The sequence below is a fragment of the Lepidochelys olivacea genome (genome assembly GCF_965140295.1).
Source record: "Lepidochelys olivacea isolate rLepOli2 genome assembly, chromosome: 2".
In the NCBI taxonomy this organism is placed as follows: domain Eukaryota; kingdom Metazoa; phylum Chordata; order Testudines; family Cheloniidae; genus Lepidochelys; species Lepidochelys olivacea.
In genome coordinates this window covers 77744622-77762881 of record NC_140412.1, presented here as the reverse complement: position 1 = coordinate 77762881, position 18260 = coordinate 77744622, and the positions used below count along the sequence as shown (strand labels likewise).

At 38.3% G+C, this 18260-nt stretch overlaps 1 protein-coding gene across 3 annotated transcripts in view; it reads right to left on the bottom strand.

Moving 5' to 3' along the window:
- Nucleotides 1-165: 165 nt before the first annotated feature.
- The window catches only part of B4GALT6 (beta-1,4-galactosyltransferase 6), a 46692-nt gene continuing 28597 nt past the window's right edge, over nt 166-18260 (bottom strand). For all 3 annotated transcript variants that reach the window (XM_084620215.1, XM_084620217.1, XM_084620216.1), the window contains exons 4-9: nt 16201-16325; nt 15078-15194; nt 13352-13539; nt 10813-10935; nt 6962-7063; nt 166-5033 (exon numbers count right to left, since the gene is read on the bottom strand). In XM_084620215.1, coding sequence (XP_084476341.1) covers nt 4886-5033; nt 6962-7063; nt 10813-10935; nt 13352-13539; nt 15078-15194; nt 16201-16325 — 803 coding nt within the window. In that variant the 3' untranslated portion in view covers nt 166-4885. The remainder of the gene's footprint in view (nt 5034-6961; nt 7064-10812; nt 10936-13351; nt 13540-15077; nt 15195-16200; nt 16326-18260) is intronic.

Here is an 18260-nt window from a genome sequence, read left to right as displayed (position 1 = left end):
TCCGGTTCAGAAGAAACACTGTCTCAGGGTTGTAAAAAATTATACTGAAACTCCATTTGCTGAAAGTAAACTGAAATCTTCCATATGGCCAATAACCCATAGTCCTTATCACAAAGAACTGTGAGCAAAATAGATCTGTAATGCAAGAAATTCTCAAACACAAAATTATGGAGCAAGACACATTTATTGAATTATCTTCATTAGTACATTGTTTACTTTGGTCCAAACCCTACCAAAAGAGGCAATAACATGGAGCCCCTGCACAGTGTCCCACTGATTTCCCTGATGTCCCAGTTCTGCAGCTATGCCTACAAAAGACAAAATCAGCCTACAAATGATGACAAGGTTGTATGGCATTCAGGGATAGCTAATATTTATATAATTAAACAGCAAATGCATATTGTAAATAAGAAAAACAGTATACAGGTATAAACAACGAGGAGTACTTGTGGCACCTTAGAGACTAAAATTTATTTGAGCATAAGCTTTTGTGGGCTCAAACCCACTTCATCAGATATCGTCCTTCTCCTCCTTTTGCATGTCATTTGTCATTTAGAACCCAAGTGCTAATGCAGAGATCATTACCTATGTTTGTACAGTACATATAAACTTGGCCACAGTTGTGATGGGGCGCTAGCTACTACTGTAATATTAATAATTAAAAAATGAAAGACAGATGAGCAGGGGGGAAACCACTGACACATGAGGACCTCTGTCTGCTCCCAGGTTTAATAATTCCAAGCTTGGATGAACTCTCTTGATACTGGGATATTTTCCTGCTACTTACAGCTGTTTAGAATATTTCTAGGACAGATGTGCTGTTTTATGCTAAGAAGAAGAAACTTGTTAGTTAGAATCCAATCAATATAGTATCTTTAGAGAACCACAATTCATTTTTTTCCAAGTACTTTCAGATCTAAACACATGAAAAGTGTTATAAGAGCTAAAGTATTACTAAATTGTTGTATTTCACTCCAAACATTTCAGTGGGAGATCAAATCTGTTAATTAGCTGAGGTACAACATTTTTAGATTTTTGTAACAGTTTTAACAATGTATTGTAATACAATAGCACCTAGACACATCAGAAGTCAGGCTCAGGGCTGCATTATGCTGGGCAAAATTTAAAGAGTAGGTCCTGCCACAAATAATTCTCATCCTATGCTGTCAATTTTAAAAAGTTACATTATTTTTTAAAAATTTAACATGCTATGAAAACATGTTTCAATTTTATCTGTAAAAGGTTTCTACAGGATCAGTTCTTATCAAATAAGAAATTTCCTATCCCGTCAAGCTGTGAGGTCAATGTGGGAGTAATACTGTACCAGACACTTCAACTAATGCTTATTTTTTCTAAATAAAATACACTGAAGGAGCAAACTTCCACAGAATACAGTGCCTAGAAGGAAAAAAATTAGACAACCACACAGTCTTTAGAACATTATATTTCAAAAAAGACAATGATAAAAAAGTACAAACATTTTCATGAACAAAACAAAAATAAAAATATGATAGTACATAGGAAATTGCCAGCAATTGTTTCAGTGCAGTTTTCAATAAGCTTGCCTCAGATATCTCTAAAAATAAAATCTTAAGTACACTTCCTCTTGCTGATATGCAATGTGCCCTTTTAAATTTTTATAATTGGCTTGTTTGTAATCCACTATAAGACTAATATATTATTTTAAACAGAAGAGTACAAAAATAGACCTGAAAGATCTAAGAATAAACATTTTGCATTCGTTTGTCAATATATTCTTGGTTTCAAGGAGAATATTAAATTTTATATTTTTCTCAATTTAAAATATGGCAGATGGGAAGGAAATTTAGATGAAAAATATCCGTTAGTGTACTGACTGGACTTGAGACACTGTTAGTATTTTTATAGCATTTCTACTTCTTAATTTGTAAAACCCCTTCAGAATCTTCAAAATATTTTTTCTATGTCATGTCCTCTGTTGAGGAACAGTCAAATTTGCTGTCTGTCAGAACCAAAAAGCCAGCATGATATTCTTTTCTGTTTTACTACAATTAAGCATATGTTACCAAAAGGAATGTGCATAGCTCTCAGCTCTGCACTTCACTTCTTTTGTTTGAAGGCACTGGTATGTTAAAGTCTGCTACAGAACAGTACTGGGTTCAGACAGAGTGTACACACATTATTTTGGTGTAATATCAATAAGAAAATGGTAGCCTTTAAAACTAAAAGGTACCTACCTGGCAAAAGTGGTTGGTAAACATCTTTCTTAATGTAAGCTGTATCAATTTGGGACATAAGAAGTTCGGGGCATGTTAAATTATATACAACTGTGACTATGTATTAAATCACAACATTTTCTCTCTCAGACAGTACATGATTAATCAACACTTTGCAAAGTTCCAGGACTTTGGCTGAAGCATATTCATGTGTATTTTTTTAAATGCACCAGGAGATATTAAAAAACCCAAATCAAACATTAATTTCACTGAATGTCTTCCACATGCATAACTGAGAAATGGACACATCAATAAAAGCATACTGGGGAAACAAGGCACAAACCTAAACTACCAAAAGATGCATCATAAGCAAAGGTGCTAAAACTGATGGCACTGAATACCAGAAAACACTTCAAAATAAAGTCAGACATTTAAAAGTTATTCCTTTTAGCAATCCTGAAGAAATGTGTTCAGCTAATGTGACATATGGATATAACACCAAATTTACTTTGAGAATATAGCTGCTTATTTAGTATACTAGTTATTGAGTTCATATCTACCCATCTGCCTCTCAAAATATTCAATATGCGGAATTACAGAAATATATCAAGTAGTAATACAAAAACTCAAGCATGCTTGTTTTAAGGGTTTGTTCAGTTGATGTTACTCTTTTGTTATTTTTTCCTGTACATTAAATAATTTCTATAGCATACTATATTGACTAGATTTAAAGATCATTCCAATACAATATGAAATATCTCGTACAGCCTGCTTTCAACTATGTCAATCAAATCAGTAATTACCACCTTTCTGCAAATTATTGGAATATCTACAAGTGTACTCACAACTTTCATTAAAGAATGGCCAGGGGCACAACTTGTTCCTGGAATGGGCATAGAAGAAAAGGTGCGAACAGCAAACAAACTGAAACACCTGCATCCCACCATCTGCTGTGGTAAATCCAGGAGGCACACAAGTGGGCAGTGAGTTTAGATTGGTGTTTCTTGTCAGCACTCTTGCAGGAACACTATATAATAAATAATTTATCAAGAGACTGTTTTTTATTCTTCAGGGGAGCAGAAGAAAGTCTTCGGTTACTAAATCACTGAATGATTGTGACAGTCAACAAAATAATCTCTTAGATCATCTTGGTCAACATTTAACTGATTTGTGTTACATTAACAGAGAAAATAAGTGGTTCAGACTACTTCCTTACATCATATTACCTATGGATGTATAAAAATATTAGGCAAAGATAGTGTTTCTGAATGGGATGCTATTAGATAGCATAACAATATAGGCAAAGCAAAAGGAAATTAAGATTTATGATGAATAAAAACAGAGAGGCTAGATATTCATGCATTTAATACCACAAAAATAGACAATTATCTGGGATCTATCCTGGTCAGTCCTGAGTACCCTCAATTTCACTGCAAGTCATAGAGTTGAGGGTGCTTAGCACTTTACAGGAAGTGCTCAGCACGTCACAGGATTAGACCCTTAATATCTATGCTGATTAATATATTATGGGGGAGATTTTCAAAAGCACTCAGCACTGGCTTAATTCTGGTCCCATTGATCCTACCATAATCAATAGAGCAGTTAGGCCAACACTGTGCTTTTAAAAATCCCACCCTATAAGGGTTAGGAATATATTTTGTTATCAATTCTTTAAAAAATTAACTTTTACATTTGTCTTCCAATGAAGACACATTTTTGGCTATTCTGATTCTTGAGGAATAAAAGTGCTGTTTACTAGGAATAAAAAAGAAGATCATACCAAACTACAATACACAGACTTGAACACACTGTTTTAGGCATAAAATCCCTGACATTGACACTAGTGGCACATGTGGAGACAAATAAAGTAAGAGTTCCTGTATATCATGATATCCAACAACCTTAAGATTTTTCTAAAATGTACATGCAATATGCATAAACTATGATTTAGATGGCAAGCAGGGAATCATAGGATTTTACTAGTAATAAGTAAAATTAAAAGCTTTCTTCCTAGCAAGCTTACATGTTAAATTAATTCTTCTATACAGATATGCAGCAGGCCTAAAGCTCAAAACTCGTATAACAGTTTACAGTCATAGCTGGCCATCCATTATTGATAGTTCCATCATTTCATACAAGGTATAAACTTTGTTTAAACACAAATATTTACATTTGTTCTTTCATGCTACTGAACACAGAATGAAAACAGTAATATAACTAAATACATACTGAAGCATAATTTACCATATTTAAAAAGCTATTTGAGCACATTAATTTACATCACATATTTACAAAATGCATTTTAAAAAGGAAACAAAAAGCATTCATTTAAGTTATGGTTTTTAACTATAAAAATTGCCTGGGAGAAAAGGCCTCTCTCTTGGCTTCCAAACAAGCTACAGATCTGTTTTCTGCAGTATATATAGTGGAGTTGCTTAAGATAGAGAATATGGTGAAACAAGGCTTGAATATTTAGTAGTCCCATGCTGTAAACATTGAGTAGTAGCTGCTGGCATTTCTTTTCAGAATAGAATGCATGGTAACATATGCAGTCATTTTTCTTCTCTTCCCAAATATCCTTCATCTAATAGTCAAAAAGACCCAATTTAAGGTCTTTTAACGTCTTTAATTTGTATTTTCCAGTGTTACAAGTTTGAAATCCAGGACTGTAGCTTGCCACTCCACTTCCATCAATAGTCTCTAACAGGAGCTAGCTCTGGTATGAGGTTTACAGTTATATTTTTATAAAATCTACTGATGAGTATTTTAGGAGCATATATTAAATTGTTCAACCCATCAACGTACTGACGCTCTCTGGAATACCTCAGGAGTTTATACCTGTACGGTAAGGAGAGAAGGAACAAGGAAAAAGGTTTGTAAAGAAACATGTTAAATTGGTATCAACTGTGTTATTGTAATTAACGACGGGTCATCATTTATTTTGAAACCCCTATTTTACAAAAAACACTCTGGGAGCACTTTGTTTATACTAATTACAAACATCAGCTTTAAATGCATGATTTTTTGCAGTTTTATAAATTAGATGGACATTCAAGTACTGTTCATATTCCTGGACAAACTACACTGAGATTAACTGAACAGCCAACATAGGATTGTGATTAATGCATATTAGCGTTTGTGGTCCCAAATTAGGAATGTCTACATTGCAACTAGACACCCACAGCTGGCCCATGCAGCCAACTTTGGTGGGGCTCAGGCTCTGGAGCTGTTTAATAGTGGTGTAGACTTTCCAGCCTGGGCTGCAGCCTGAGCTTTGGGACTCTCTCATCTTGCAGAGTTCTAGAGCCAAATCGTAGACGTCTAAACTGCGATTTAACAGCCCAGCAGCCTGAGCCCCGTAAGCCTGAATCAGCTGGCTTGACTCAGCCACAGGTTTTTAATTGCAGTGTAGACATACCCTCAGCTCCCCAGGCAGTGCTGCCTCACTATGAAGCATGGCCAAGTCAGTAGTGCCACAGGGAGCCTTTTAAACACCGATGCTCTAACTAGCATACAGCCACCACATAACTTCAAAGGAGCAGTGACAAGAAGTGCCAACTAACCGACCAAAGACAACTCTTGATACATGAGTTCAGTTTCTCTCATGACATTGACTCAATAAAATGAACACAATCATAACATGAAATTAGTTTTAGAGAGAGTGATTGCTTGGATTATTTAATGCCACAAGAGCCCCAACTAATAGTGACATGGGCTGTTTACTTAGATTTATGTACGGTCTGTAATCATATAATTAATCATTATTCTAATTTAATTACAACCTAGTATCTTGAAGTGTTCCTTATGCACAAAATGTCAATGATTTTTAATAATATGAAATACTTGGAGAGTGTTATTTCATTGTTCAGATTATTAGGGATGATAAGAGTTGACATAGTGCGCTTAATTTCTTAAATAACCCATTTTAAATTAATTTTAACTCACTATTCAGCACATGTATTTGTACATTCTCCTAAAAATAATTCAGTACTGAAAGTATAGAAATGTTGGTAAGGATACACAGTATTTTTCATACATAAGAGGCGGGAAATCAATCACTGTTTTATGTGCAAAAACCTCAGCTCAACCTTAACTATGGAGCCATAATTAGTGTTTCCATAATAAATCATGGAAAGCTCTTTATGTATATACTCTCCAGAAGTTCAAAAACCACATCTCTTGTACTTCCACCGATACAAATATGTTCATGTTACTGATCACTGAGAGACACTGTCAATTTAATCAGGCTTTTGCCAGCAATTTTTTAAGCTATTATAAGAAAGATATCAGACTGCGATAGCAAAAAGGTTAGGGGAGAATATTTTCTTTTCAGTTTACTTTCTTTGTTCACTGTACTTTGTGAAGTTAGCTTTGTTGTTTTCCTTACGTGGTCAATATCCCCTGTTGTGTGAGTACCACACATTAACAGTGGGTTGGTGGGGAGAAGGGGGGACAAAAACTAAAAACTAAAAACAAATAAAAGCAGGAAAATGTTATTGTAAAACCACAGAAATCAGCAAGAGCTCACACAGTAGCTATCTCACCTGAGTTTAGCCATTTTAAATAAACTAGATTTGAAGTTTATATGTCCCTTGAAAAATGGAATGTATCAAAATAAGTCCGGATAGCATCTTACAAAAGGCTCACAGATGTTTATTAATAGTTCTGTGTGTGAGTGTGTGTGTGTGAGTGAGAGAATACGCTCCAGATAAAATCTTCTGTATTCCTTAGGTTTTAATGTTTGAACACACTGCCCTTTTTCTTACCGTCCTAAAAATTGGACTTCACCTCTGTGATGATGAGGAATGGACTTGTACTTCCCTAGGTCTCCCTCCGGTCTTGTTACATTGTATCCAGCATAATGAACCCTACAGTACAATAGTTAAAGATAAGTGTATGAACAAAAATGAATTTATAAAAAAAATTTAGTGACTTGAGCAAAAGTGAAAAAAATTGCATTAGTGTTCAGATTTTAAGCCAACTCTTCCATTTGCTAACAACTTTTCCACTAAAAGATATGACCTTTGCTTTACTGTTTTTAATTTTTAATTTAAACAAACAGTGCAATATATACAGCGACAAATAGCAACCAGGCCCCCGTCCCAAGCAAAGTAAGAGATGACAGAGTGGGAGCATATGGAAGTGATGAGGGCTATAAGAGTAGAAACATGGGATATACTTTTGTTACATAAGACTGATCCTTTTAGAACTACATACAGGTGAGTCGCATCATACGCACATTTAACTTATGCAAATTCAACTATACACGCTCAGCAAAAAAAATAAAATAAAAACAACAAGATACCTGTAAACAGTCCGGGCGATTCCGCCCACCATTCCACTCAATGAGTGTATGCCCTGGAGTGAGCGTGAGATGGGAGACGTGAATCTGCTATTCCCTGAGTCAGTCTCAGTTCCCATGTGCCTCTCACAGTGTGAGCATCTTGCCGCGCTGAGTGTGATTCTAGTGTTTAAAGATACTGTACGTATTTTTCGTACAACATGGCCCCTAAACACAAGCCAACTACTTCATCTGGTGCTCAACCAAAGAAACAGCGATCTGTTCCAACGCTGAGGAAAAACTGGCTGTGTTGGACTTATTGAGAGACGGTATGTCGGTCTCCAACGTGGCGCATAAATATGGCCGCAACGAATCTAGTATCCGTGCCATCAAGATTCGAGAGAGAGAAATTCGTCAAGCCGTGGCATCAAGTGCTCCAATAACTGTTAAGGTGACAAGCCAGGTGCATGATAAGACTTTAGTGAAGACTGAAAAGGCATTAAACTTATGGCTGGAAGACATGAACCATAAACGTGTGCCTATCGATGGCAACTGGTTGCAAGAAAAGGCTCTTAGCCTCTATGCACTGTTCAAACCTCCCACCGAAGAGGGACAGCCTTCTGATGAGAAGGAATTCAAAGCCAGCCAAAGGTTGGCTTAACAGTTTTAGGAACCGCTTCAACCTCAAAAATGTGCAGCCTACTGATGAAGCTGAATCTGCCAATGAAGAGGCAGCAAAAGCCTACCCCAAACAATAAAAGAAAATAGAAGAAAAGGGCTATCTTCCAGAACAAGTTTTTAATGCTGACGAGACTGGGCTCTTCTGGAAAAAAATGCCCAACCGTACTTACACTTCAAAATCAAAAAGACAAGCCCAATTTGCTGAAGTGTTCCAAGCAGCGAAACACCTGAATGATTTAATTTCTGAATACGATCCCTCTATGGAACGAAGCCTCAAAATCACACGTAGTATTACGGACGATCTGAGACTGTATCAAGAAATGTTTGAGCAGCTCAAGAGACAACAGCCACAGTTGCCGATCACCATGTTTTTCAAGGAAAAACCACCAGTAGCAGATGAGCCTACGCAATCAACTTCTCAAGCTGAACCAGAGCCAACCACTTTGTCTACGACTCGCTCTCCGTCACCCAAGCTCTCCATCACCTCTGTCTCCTGGATCGACATCAAGCCCTGACAACCCCCTGTAATCACCCCCTGTAATTAAAAATACAACACTGTAAAATTATATTTTGCATATGTACTCATTATATACTGTACATTACTGTATACATTATAAATATTACTGTACAGGTTGTATACACAACCATGTACAGTATACTGTACTTTATGGGCGATTTAATGGATTTTCAAGGGTAATTTTGACTATATGTGATTTTAGCCTTACGTGCTGACCTTAGAACCTAACCCCCACGTAAGATGCGACTCCACCGTACCTGTTAGTTTACATATAATTTAATCATAAAAATTAACAAATTAACAAAAGTAACTTTTTACAAGTTTGTTTACTGTGAGCATTTAATGGAGTTTTTATATTGTCAATTTCACTGTTCTTCTGATGGTCAACTACAACTCTGTGTCATAGGATAGCATGACGCCACTCATACACTGCTCTTGGACATGGAAGCAACTTATGTGCAAGCTTTTCCCCAGACACTGCAAGAAGGTTTTTAGTAACAGCAGCAGCAGCAAAGCGGGGGGGGGGGGGGGAAGGAAGCACATGCACAGAAAAAAAGTGGAGAGAAGCACAAATATGCTTGGTGTTATTCCTATTGTAACATTCATGCCTAATAGGGAGACATCACTTTAAGAGACCTGGGAGGCAGGGATGGAAGGAAGGAATGGTGTCTGGGTCATTGTTGCTAGGCAGATGTACAATCAGCATTCATGTCCAGAACTTTCTGGAACTTGGTGTGATAGTTTTGGGCATACCTAATAGGCTTCCTGTAGGTGGACTAAAACTCCACTGAGTCAGGGCAAGTAGTCAAGGCAGCTATGTGGTGGCTGGAAGAAGCTCAGCCACAGGAACAGAAAGCAAGCTGTTTTCCCCTAACTCTGAAGCATTTTGCAGCAGGTTGGTGATATAGTTAACTTTCCAACAGGGAAGCACCAGCAGTGTTAGTTATAGGAGAAATTTGGAAGGAAAACTATTTTTTTAATTGTAAACCTTGAATGTTATTTTAGTCAAATTGTCTTAACTCGCATGGTTCACAAACTCTTTCCTCATTTAAATGTGTTGACAGGGAAAGAGTCATATATATTTTCCTATTGCAGTGCTTTTGACTCATGAGACTATATGGCGCGTATAGTTGATGAACAAGGACTGTAAATGAGACTCAAGTGAACTCAACCTAAGCTTTTGGACCTCTCAGGTACATCTCACTGTCTTTCTGTGGGGCTAACCTTTCAGATTTAAATTTTTGTATATATATATTTATGTATAACTATGAAGATAATGCATGTGGATTATGAAGTAATCGTGTCATTTAGTAGAAATTAAGAAATTTCTTTATCATTATATTTTTTTATAAAGTTGATACTAAAGAATTAAGCTAATTTCTCCTCTTCTTTTTGGACTTGATTGTGTGGGGGAGAGGTTGACCCTGTGCAAATCCTGCCGAAAATCCTCAAGGATTGAATGAATTCTGGGTCTCCATATGCTTTTCTATAGAAGTTGTGCTGAAGCACTAGGAAAGGGGCAATACATTCTAGCCCACCCAAAGGTTACACTACTAGACCCACCCAAAAGAGTCTTTTAAACATCAACAAACCAAGCAGAAAACCCTTCATATATATTTCTTTAAAATTTCAGAACATATTATTTAAGGGGAGCTATATCAGAAACATGATTTTGAAATTTGAACACTTCAAAAAAAAAATCTAATTAGCATTGTTCCATTTAATTACAGTTCTTTTTTAAAATAGCTAATGTCGTAATCTGGCTCCCCCCAGCACACATTGTACATCCACCTCGGGGGAGATATTCAAAGGTAGAAAGTGCAAGTCGGTACACAAATTCCATTGAAAGTCAATGGGAGTTGGGCACTTTAGGCACTTCTGAAAGTCTGCCCCCTGGCGTTTAAGCTTTTCAGGGCAGAGACTATGTCTTTCTTTATAACGCACACGGTCAGTGCAATAATAATGAATACACACCTTTTAATTTAATACAACAAAAAACACATTATAAAGAGTCAAACACCTGCTAACTCAAATAAGCCTCTGCAAACTTTTCTTAACTTAGATATTTTAACAGTGAAAAAATTTGAACATCACTGTTCAGAAGCTCATGTCTTATACAATGTACTATGAACACTCACCTATTCCAAAGGTCGTCATCTTCTCCTCCCCATCCCCAGAAAGCATTTGGAAATCCATTGATCTTTTTGAATTGTTCCACTGTCAGTCCACTTACACCGCCAAAGAACTCATTGTATGGAAGACTGAAAATGAAAGCAAGTAAATTTTATTCTACTGATTGAATTTAAGGAAGTAAAAATCCTGTTTGAACAACTGCTTCCATATCTTGCAGGAAAAAAAAAATCTAGTGTATGCGTAGATGTTCAATATACCTATCAGGAAAAATGCTTTACAAATCTTTTTTAATGAAAGTTGGTATTAGCAAAGAATGTGGAAACTAAATATTTGTAATAAGGGCTTTCATTTGTGGAACAGACAACAGCAGGAAAGTATCCCATGAAACAGCAGCTTAACCCAGGCTTCAGGTAGCTGGTTTTAGGAAAAAAGACCAACTTACAGCTGAAGGGACTGTAAAACACAGCTTTCAAAATATGATATTTTGATACTATTGAGTTGAAAAAGTTCTCTTCACCTGAGTCAGCAGTAAAAGCTGATAGGTCAGTAATATTTCCAGTCCATTAATGTATTCTACAAAACATGTAAAACTGAAAAAAAAAATCAAGCAGTTTAACACCTTATATTAGCCCAGAGGTGGGAAAACTACGGCCTGCGAGACCCTCCTGCCCTGCCCCTGAGCTCCTGGACCAGGAGGCTCACCCCTGACCCCGCCCACGCTGTTCCCTCTCCCGCGCAGCCTCAGCACGCCGCACCACCGGCACAGCGCTCTGGGCGGCCGGACAGTGCAGTTGCAGAGCCACGGCCTGACCCGGTGCTCTGGGCAGCACAGCTGTAGCGCCACCAGCCACCGGTGCTCCAGGCAGCGTGGTAAGGGCGCAGAGGGGGTTGGATAGAGGGCAGGGGGCGAGGGTGTGTATAAGGGGAGGGACATCAGAGGGCGGGGAAAGGGGGGTTGCATGGGACAGGGGTCCCGGGGGAGCAGTCAGGAAGGAGAGGGGGAGTTGGATGGGGCGGTGGGGGGGAGTCAAGGGACAGGGAGAAGGGGTGGTTGGATGGGGCAGAGGTCCCGGGGGGGCAAGTCAGGAATGAGTGCGGGGGGTTGGATGGGGCAGCAGGGGGCAGTCAGGGGTGGGGAGTCCGGGGGTGGTCAGGGGACATGGAGCAGGGGGTGGCAGTCAGAGGACAGGGGGGGTCGGATGGGGCAGGAGTCCAGGGGGAGCCAGCAGGGGGTGAGAAGCAGGGTGGGGGCATCGGATAGGAGGTGGGGGCCAGGCCATGCTTGGCTGTTTGGGGAGACACAGCCTCCCCTAACTGGCCCTCCATATAATTTTGGAAAACCGATGTGGCCGACAGGCCAAAAAGTTTTCCTGACCCTGTATTAGCCTATTCTGGAGTATTTTTAAAAGTAATGGAAATTCCTCCCTTGTTTCAGTTTTTGGAGAGCACAGCTAATCACGTTCAAGATTATTTTATTCCTTTTTGCACCAAGAGACTATTTTTCTTGACAATAAATGCATGCTGACTACCATTACACAAGTGTTAAGTAATAAGCAGCTGCCCAACCTAGGGCTACATAGCTAAAATTACTACTGTCAGTCACTCTTTAAATTTTAGGAATTGTAATTTCCTGATTCCAAATACTGTATGTACAGTGAAAGATCATTAGCATGGATGTTCCCTTTAGCCGCTGCCTCCTACAGTTACTGGACCAGACAGATCATCCCACCTCCCACAAGCTATCACAGAGGGAGGAAACTTCTGAGGATCCTTTCAGAAATGTCTGACAATTTCATCCCAACCAGAATAGCTGGGTTTGCTCCCCAAGTGGCTTCTCCAAACATGGATCCCTAAGGAGATGAGGATCATCTGCAAGGAGGCCTGGCACCTCTGCACAGGACTCCACTGGTATTGTGCTAACAAGGCTTCCTTCTACCCATAGCTGCCTCTGGATGCTGTGGGAGAGGGAGCTGCTTGATGGAGAAGATAATACAGCCCTACTTTTATTATAGATAATGTGGAGCAAAGAATGGACAATAAAGCGGAAAATTATTATCCCCACTTACCAATGAGCAAACAGACAAAAAAGTAAAATGGACTCAAACTCCTGACTCTCAATCTCTACAGTACTAATTTTGGATTGTTCTACCTCTCACGTACTAAATTAATTGTTCTCAGTGGATCACTGATGTTCTGAAAAGCCATAACACAGTGACATTTTCTGTAGCACAGGTCCAGGATTTTCAAGGTTTTCAATGGCTTTTTGACAAACTGAACTCCAAACACAGCAAGTACACACACACACACACACACACACACACAGGTATGGAGAAACAAATTACAAAAGTTATCTGGAGCAACTGGATCAGTGAGACCTGCAGACAAGTGGAAATTTAGAATTAATAATGTAAAGGAAAAACATTACCAATATAAAATTGCAGGTTGAATGTTCACTATGGCTAAGGTTTTTCACAAACTTTATGTGCACATTCACAAGACATTTCTGCATCTTTTAAGACAGGAAAGGTGAACTGCATTACTTACATATACATGTATTTGTCCAGCTTTGCTGCAAAATGACGTGGCATCTCTCCACATCCATAATAATTTCGGTCATTTTCAGGTAAATGATCAACATCATGAAAAATTACACAGTCCCAGGCAACATCCTTCATAGCCTCTTTGAAGCCAACATTAAAGAGCATTGCACGGTTAAAAGGTTGTGTACCACTCTTTATGTGGAAACAAAGGAGAAACTGAATGAGGCAAGAGCAAGTAGACACTACTTTCATATTCAGGAAATGTACCAACCCCCCTCGTATTAGAAAGAAAAACGTGTGTTGATACCAAGGCTTGTTGTTCTTCCATTTAATCACAGCAGCTGCAAGAGTAGCAGTATTTCACCAACTCCATTTTTGTGCAATTAAAGAAAAATCTTCCCTCTAGAATTCCTGCCCTTGAAGAGCAAGAACTTAAAACTTCTATTTAGTTTATGTTTAGTAACATTGCACCATATTAATCATAAGCACCAATACTATAAGGAGCACTGATACTTGTCTTCAAGTACAAGTTGCAGTTAAGTTTTATGCCAAAGCATAAATGCAATACCGAATCACTAATGCAATACCAAAGTTGCAAACAGTGTTTAACTACTCAAAAATGTATCTTGTTAAAACAAAGCACATGGTATTTATGAATTTCAACTAGTATGAAAAAGTTACTATTTTGCTATATTTACAGTAAGTTAACCTTGTGATAGGACATATGTCCACAGCCTGATAAAATTTTATTAAAAACCTTTTTAAAATTTTCAACATTTAATCCCATTAAATCAAAAATGGAATTTGAAGAGCAGCTCCCTGAAGACGGAACAAAATTAGTTTACAAGACTTTTTAGTATCAGAAAATCATCATGTAATTAGATCTTTTTAAGAGGACCCATTTCCTCACTCTCCCTTATTCTTTTTCCATTAAAGACTGAATGTAAGTTTGTGAAAGATGCAGAATTCACTGTCCTGGAAACCTAAATCATGTAATTAATGTATAGATCAGCTATGAATATAATACTGCCAACAGCAGAGCAAATGCCTCACAAAATGTGACATAACCCTGTTCCTTCACCAATGTGACATAACCCTGTTTTGAAGGGATAGCATCTTCAGGGGGTCAGTCATTCTTCAAATCAATTGAGGTCTATGCATTTCTGATTAGACTACCTGTCAGGGTACTAGCTGGTACCATTTGTAATGTGATCACCTATTCAGTAAGAACTACATAGAGTTCACCAACTCATTTAATGACAGCCAAATGGACAGCCTTCATATGATAACCACTTTTGGTAACTATAGATTTGGGTTAGATAAGAATATGCAATCTAGAGGTGTAAATCTGTGTAGCCCTTTATTAGTCCCTGCCCTCAAATCCCTTTGAAAATATCAATTTTTAATTTTTATAGCCACAAAGATAATGATTTTGCACTACAAGCCTTAACTTTGTATACAATAGATTCAATGAGGTTGATGTTAACAGCTATAAAAATATTGCTCTACATATTAAGAGACATAAGATATCACTGATCACCAATAAATCTGAGAAAAGAGTTGAGGGTTTTTTGTTTGTTTTTTACTTAATGGATTAGAATGTAACTGCTTAACTGTTTAGTTTCAGAAGTTGAGATTTCCTGATTCACAGAATATTCAATAGCAGACCCCAATCAATGAGGAAGTTCCAAGGAGTTAATTTTGATATACTATTCTAATTAAAGACTCACCTGTTCAACAACATAAAAGGCAAATTCCAACCGTTGCTTCTGTAACATAGGTATGAGGTGCCGGAAAAAAATTGGAAGATGTTCATGGCGATTGCGAAAAGGAATGAGGATTGCCACCTGCAAAATAAATCAGATTATAGAGTAAAATGTTGAGATGATATGAATATTTTAAAATCATAATGGGTTAAATTAAAACTGTTGTTATGGATTTTTCAGTGTTTTAGCCTTAATGTTGAATTGGTGAACTTTTCTACAACTTTTCATGCTCCCCTGGAAAGCAGCTAAGCAAGACAGTACTTTTTACATACAAAACTACGATGTATTTTTCTAGTGAATGAGTCTACAAGTGAATTTAAGGGGTAAGGCTGATGTCCAATCACAGTTTATTGTAAGCAATTTATTGAACCAAAGGACTGAACATACTTAGAAGAATAACCACTGACAAAGGCAATACCTTTTTGACTACATCTTTTGTTCTCATGAGAAATGTTCCCATCATGTGAATACACACAGATTAGAACACTGAAATAATGAATTCATGTTTACATATTGGGGTGGCCAAACTGGATCACGAGCCACATGTGGCTCTTTTACCATCAAAGTGCAGCTCGCAGAGCCCCCCATGCACCCTCCCATTCTCCACTATCAGACATGGGGGGGCTCGGGACCTCTGCCTTGCAGCGGGGTGGTGTGGTAGGGGCTTCTGTTCAGTGGGGAGAGGGGTCTTGGGGCTTCAGCCCTGCGGGGCACCCCGAGAGGTGTGCCCCTGCTCTTGGGGCTTCAGCAGGAGCAGGGCTGAAGCCCCGAGCCCCAGCAGGTGTGCCCTGGCTCTCGAACTTCTGAAGATTCGTATGCAGCTCAGAAGGCCAGTAAGTTTGGCCACCCCATATATATTAAAATGCCTAAACAAATACCAAAAGTGTCCTTAACTTCTACATAGATGTGTTTTCAAGTACTGAAATTTTGTGAAGGTTCATGACAATATTTAAACTACCCTTCTTGGATCAAATGACCAGCACAAAGATTTAAATTTCTAAGAGAATAGATACTTGTAGTTTTCAAATATTCTTATAAGCAGGAAAACAATTAGTGGAAAGGAAGTCAGTAAGGAACTTTGTCTCACCTTCCATCGTGGTTTACAGTCTTTTGGTTTCCAATGACCACCTGGCTCAATGTCTAAATCCTTTGAAAATACTTCCTGAATTTCATCAAAACTAATTTCACTCATGTTGACACTGATAAGGCCTCCTAATGTAGTGAGAAATATGAAAAATGTTTATTCATTTTAATTCGGATGTATAGGTCTAACAGTGCTTTTAATTTGCTCCACCAGAGACACTGTACAGAAGTAATCCAAGAAATGGTTATTTTGATTACCTATTGGTAAAAAAAAGTCCTAGTTCTGACTCATTTCTTCCAGAATATTTAGTGTATATAGGAATGGATTTTAGTTTTTTTCCAAAGAAATTACAGTAAAAACATATTCTTCTTTAAAAGCCTGTAAAAAAATTCTGTAATTTTGTTTTTATAGAACATTCTACAATAGATAAAGTACAGCTAAAACTTCTAATCAGTATTGATACATTTTACCCAAATTTTGCAACAAGACATTTAGTAGACAAAGTAAACTTACCATAAGTGTGTCTTCTCCTAATAAAGAATCACCTTCTCTAGAAGTCACAGTAGTTAGTTAACTGTGCCCACACTACCAGAGACAAAGGCACTAATCTGATCCTGAAATTCCAGGTACCTTCACAGCTCCTCTTACATAGAAATGGAGAAGTACACAACATCTCCATTCTCTAAACTTCTGAAGTTTTAAACCTAAATAATTACAAACATATAAAAGTAAATACTACCTTGGGGGAAAATATATAGAGTCTTCCCGGTTACAAGAAGACATTTACAGTAAACTGATTTGGTCTAATCCCCCCATACATTCATAAACCTCTAGTCTGGATCACCATAACTGATGAAAAGTAATAAGAAGCCCACCCAGAAAAGAGGGAGAAAGATTAGAATGAAGTGAGACAAATTAAGGAACAGTAGCAGACTAAGAAACAAAATGTAAAACAATCTGACGAAGCTGTGTTGTTTCACAACATCTAAGTTGTGTCACTTCTCTGTCAGATGTTGCCGCTTCAGACAGAATGAAGGATGACTTTTCCCAGGAAGAAAAGACTTTAGAGTTCTCAGCACCACCCTGTCATTATGAAACACACAACAAGACTCTTGCATTGATAACACTGCCAGCTCTGATACCTGTCTAGTTGGTGTGATAATGACCAGAAAAACAGATTTTTATGGACAGGAAGAAAGCAGTCACTGAAGTAAGGTGCTCAAAGGAATGATCTGTTAAGCCTTCAAAACCAGTGGTAGATCCCATTTTGGGAAAATTGGCCTGATTGTTGGCCTGGCCAGCCTGACAACCCTGAGGAATCTGAAGATCGAGGTGTTCTCTGCTAAGGATCCCACAGACCCCATGAAAAGGACACAGGTAAGAACAGAAACCTAAACTTGACATGCTGTGGTGCTGGACTAAAGGCCCCTATCTACACCTTTCTGGAATAAGACCAAAATGACTGGAATCCCCAGATTCCTGGAATCCATACTGTTGTCTTGGCATCAGACACTGAACCTGGACAAGATGGAAGTGTATGTGTTTAGAGTTAAGGCTCTCCTGAATGCTATCAAGGTCTTGAGAACTTTGGAAGATACATCTAAGATTGTTAAGGCTTCCCTTTCATTAGCCAGGCTGTCAGATGAAGCCAGACTGGATCTGAATTAAGAAATGGGCCTTGGGATATGATAACCAGACTCCCTTGGGAGAAGATAACTATAGTGGAGATTCAACTATCAGGTCTTATCAGGTTGGTCAATAGCGAGTTATCAAAATGACTTTCACCTGCTCCCTTTTTATTTTCTGACTCACTTTCCCCAGGAGGGGAAAAGGTGGTCGTGCATAAAGTAGGCCCTCTGGCTATCTGTGCAAAACGGCTTCCATTCTCAGGGATTCGGGACCTGTCTCCCTGGTGTAGTACCTCAGCCTCTTTGTGTTTCTGCAGCTCACAAACAAAGCGGCTGAAGGAAGACTGAACATCCTCAAGATCAGTCCAAAGAGCTCTTCATACAGGCATCACTTAGAATCATAGAATATCAGGGTTGGAAGGGACCTCAGGAGGT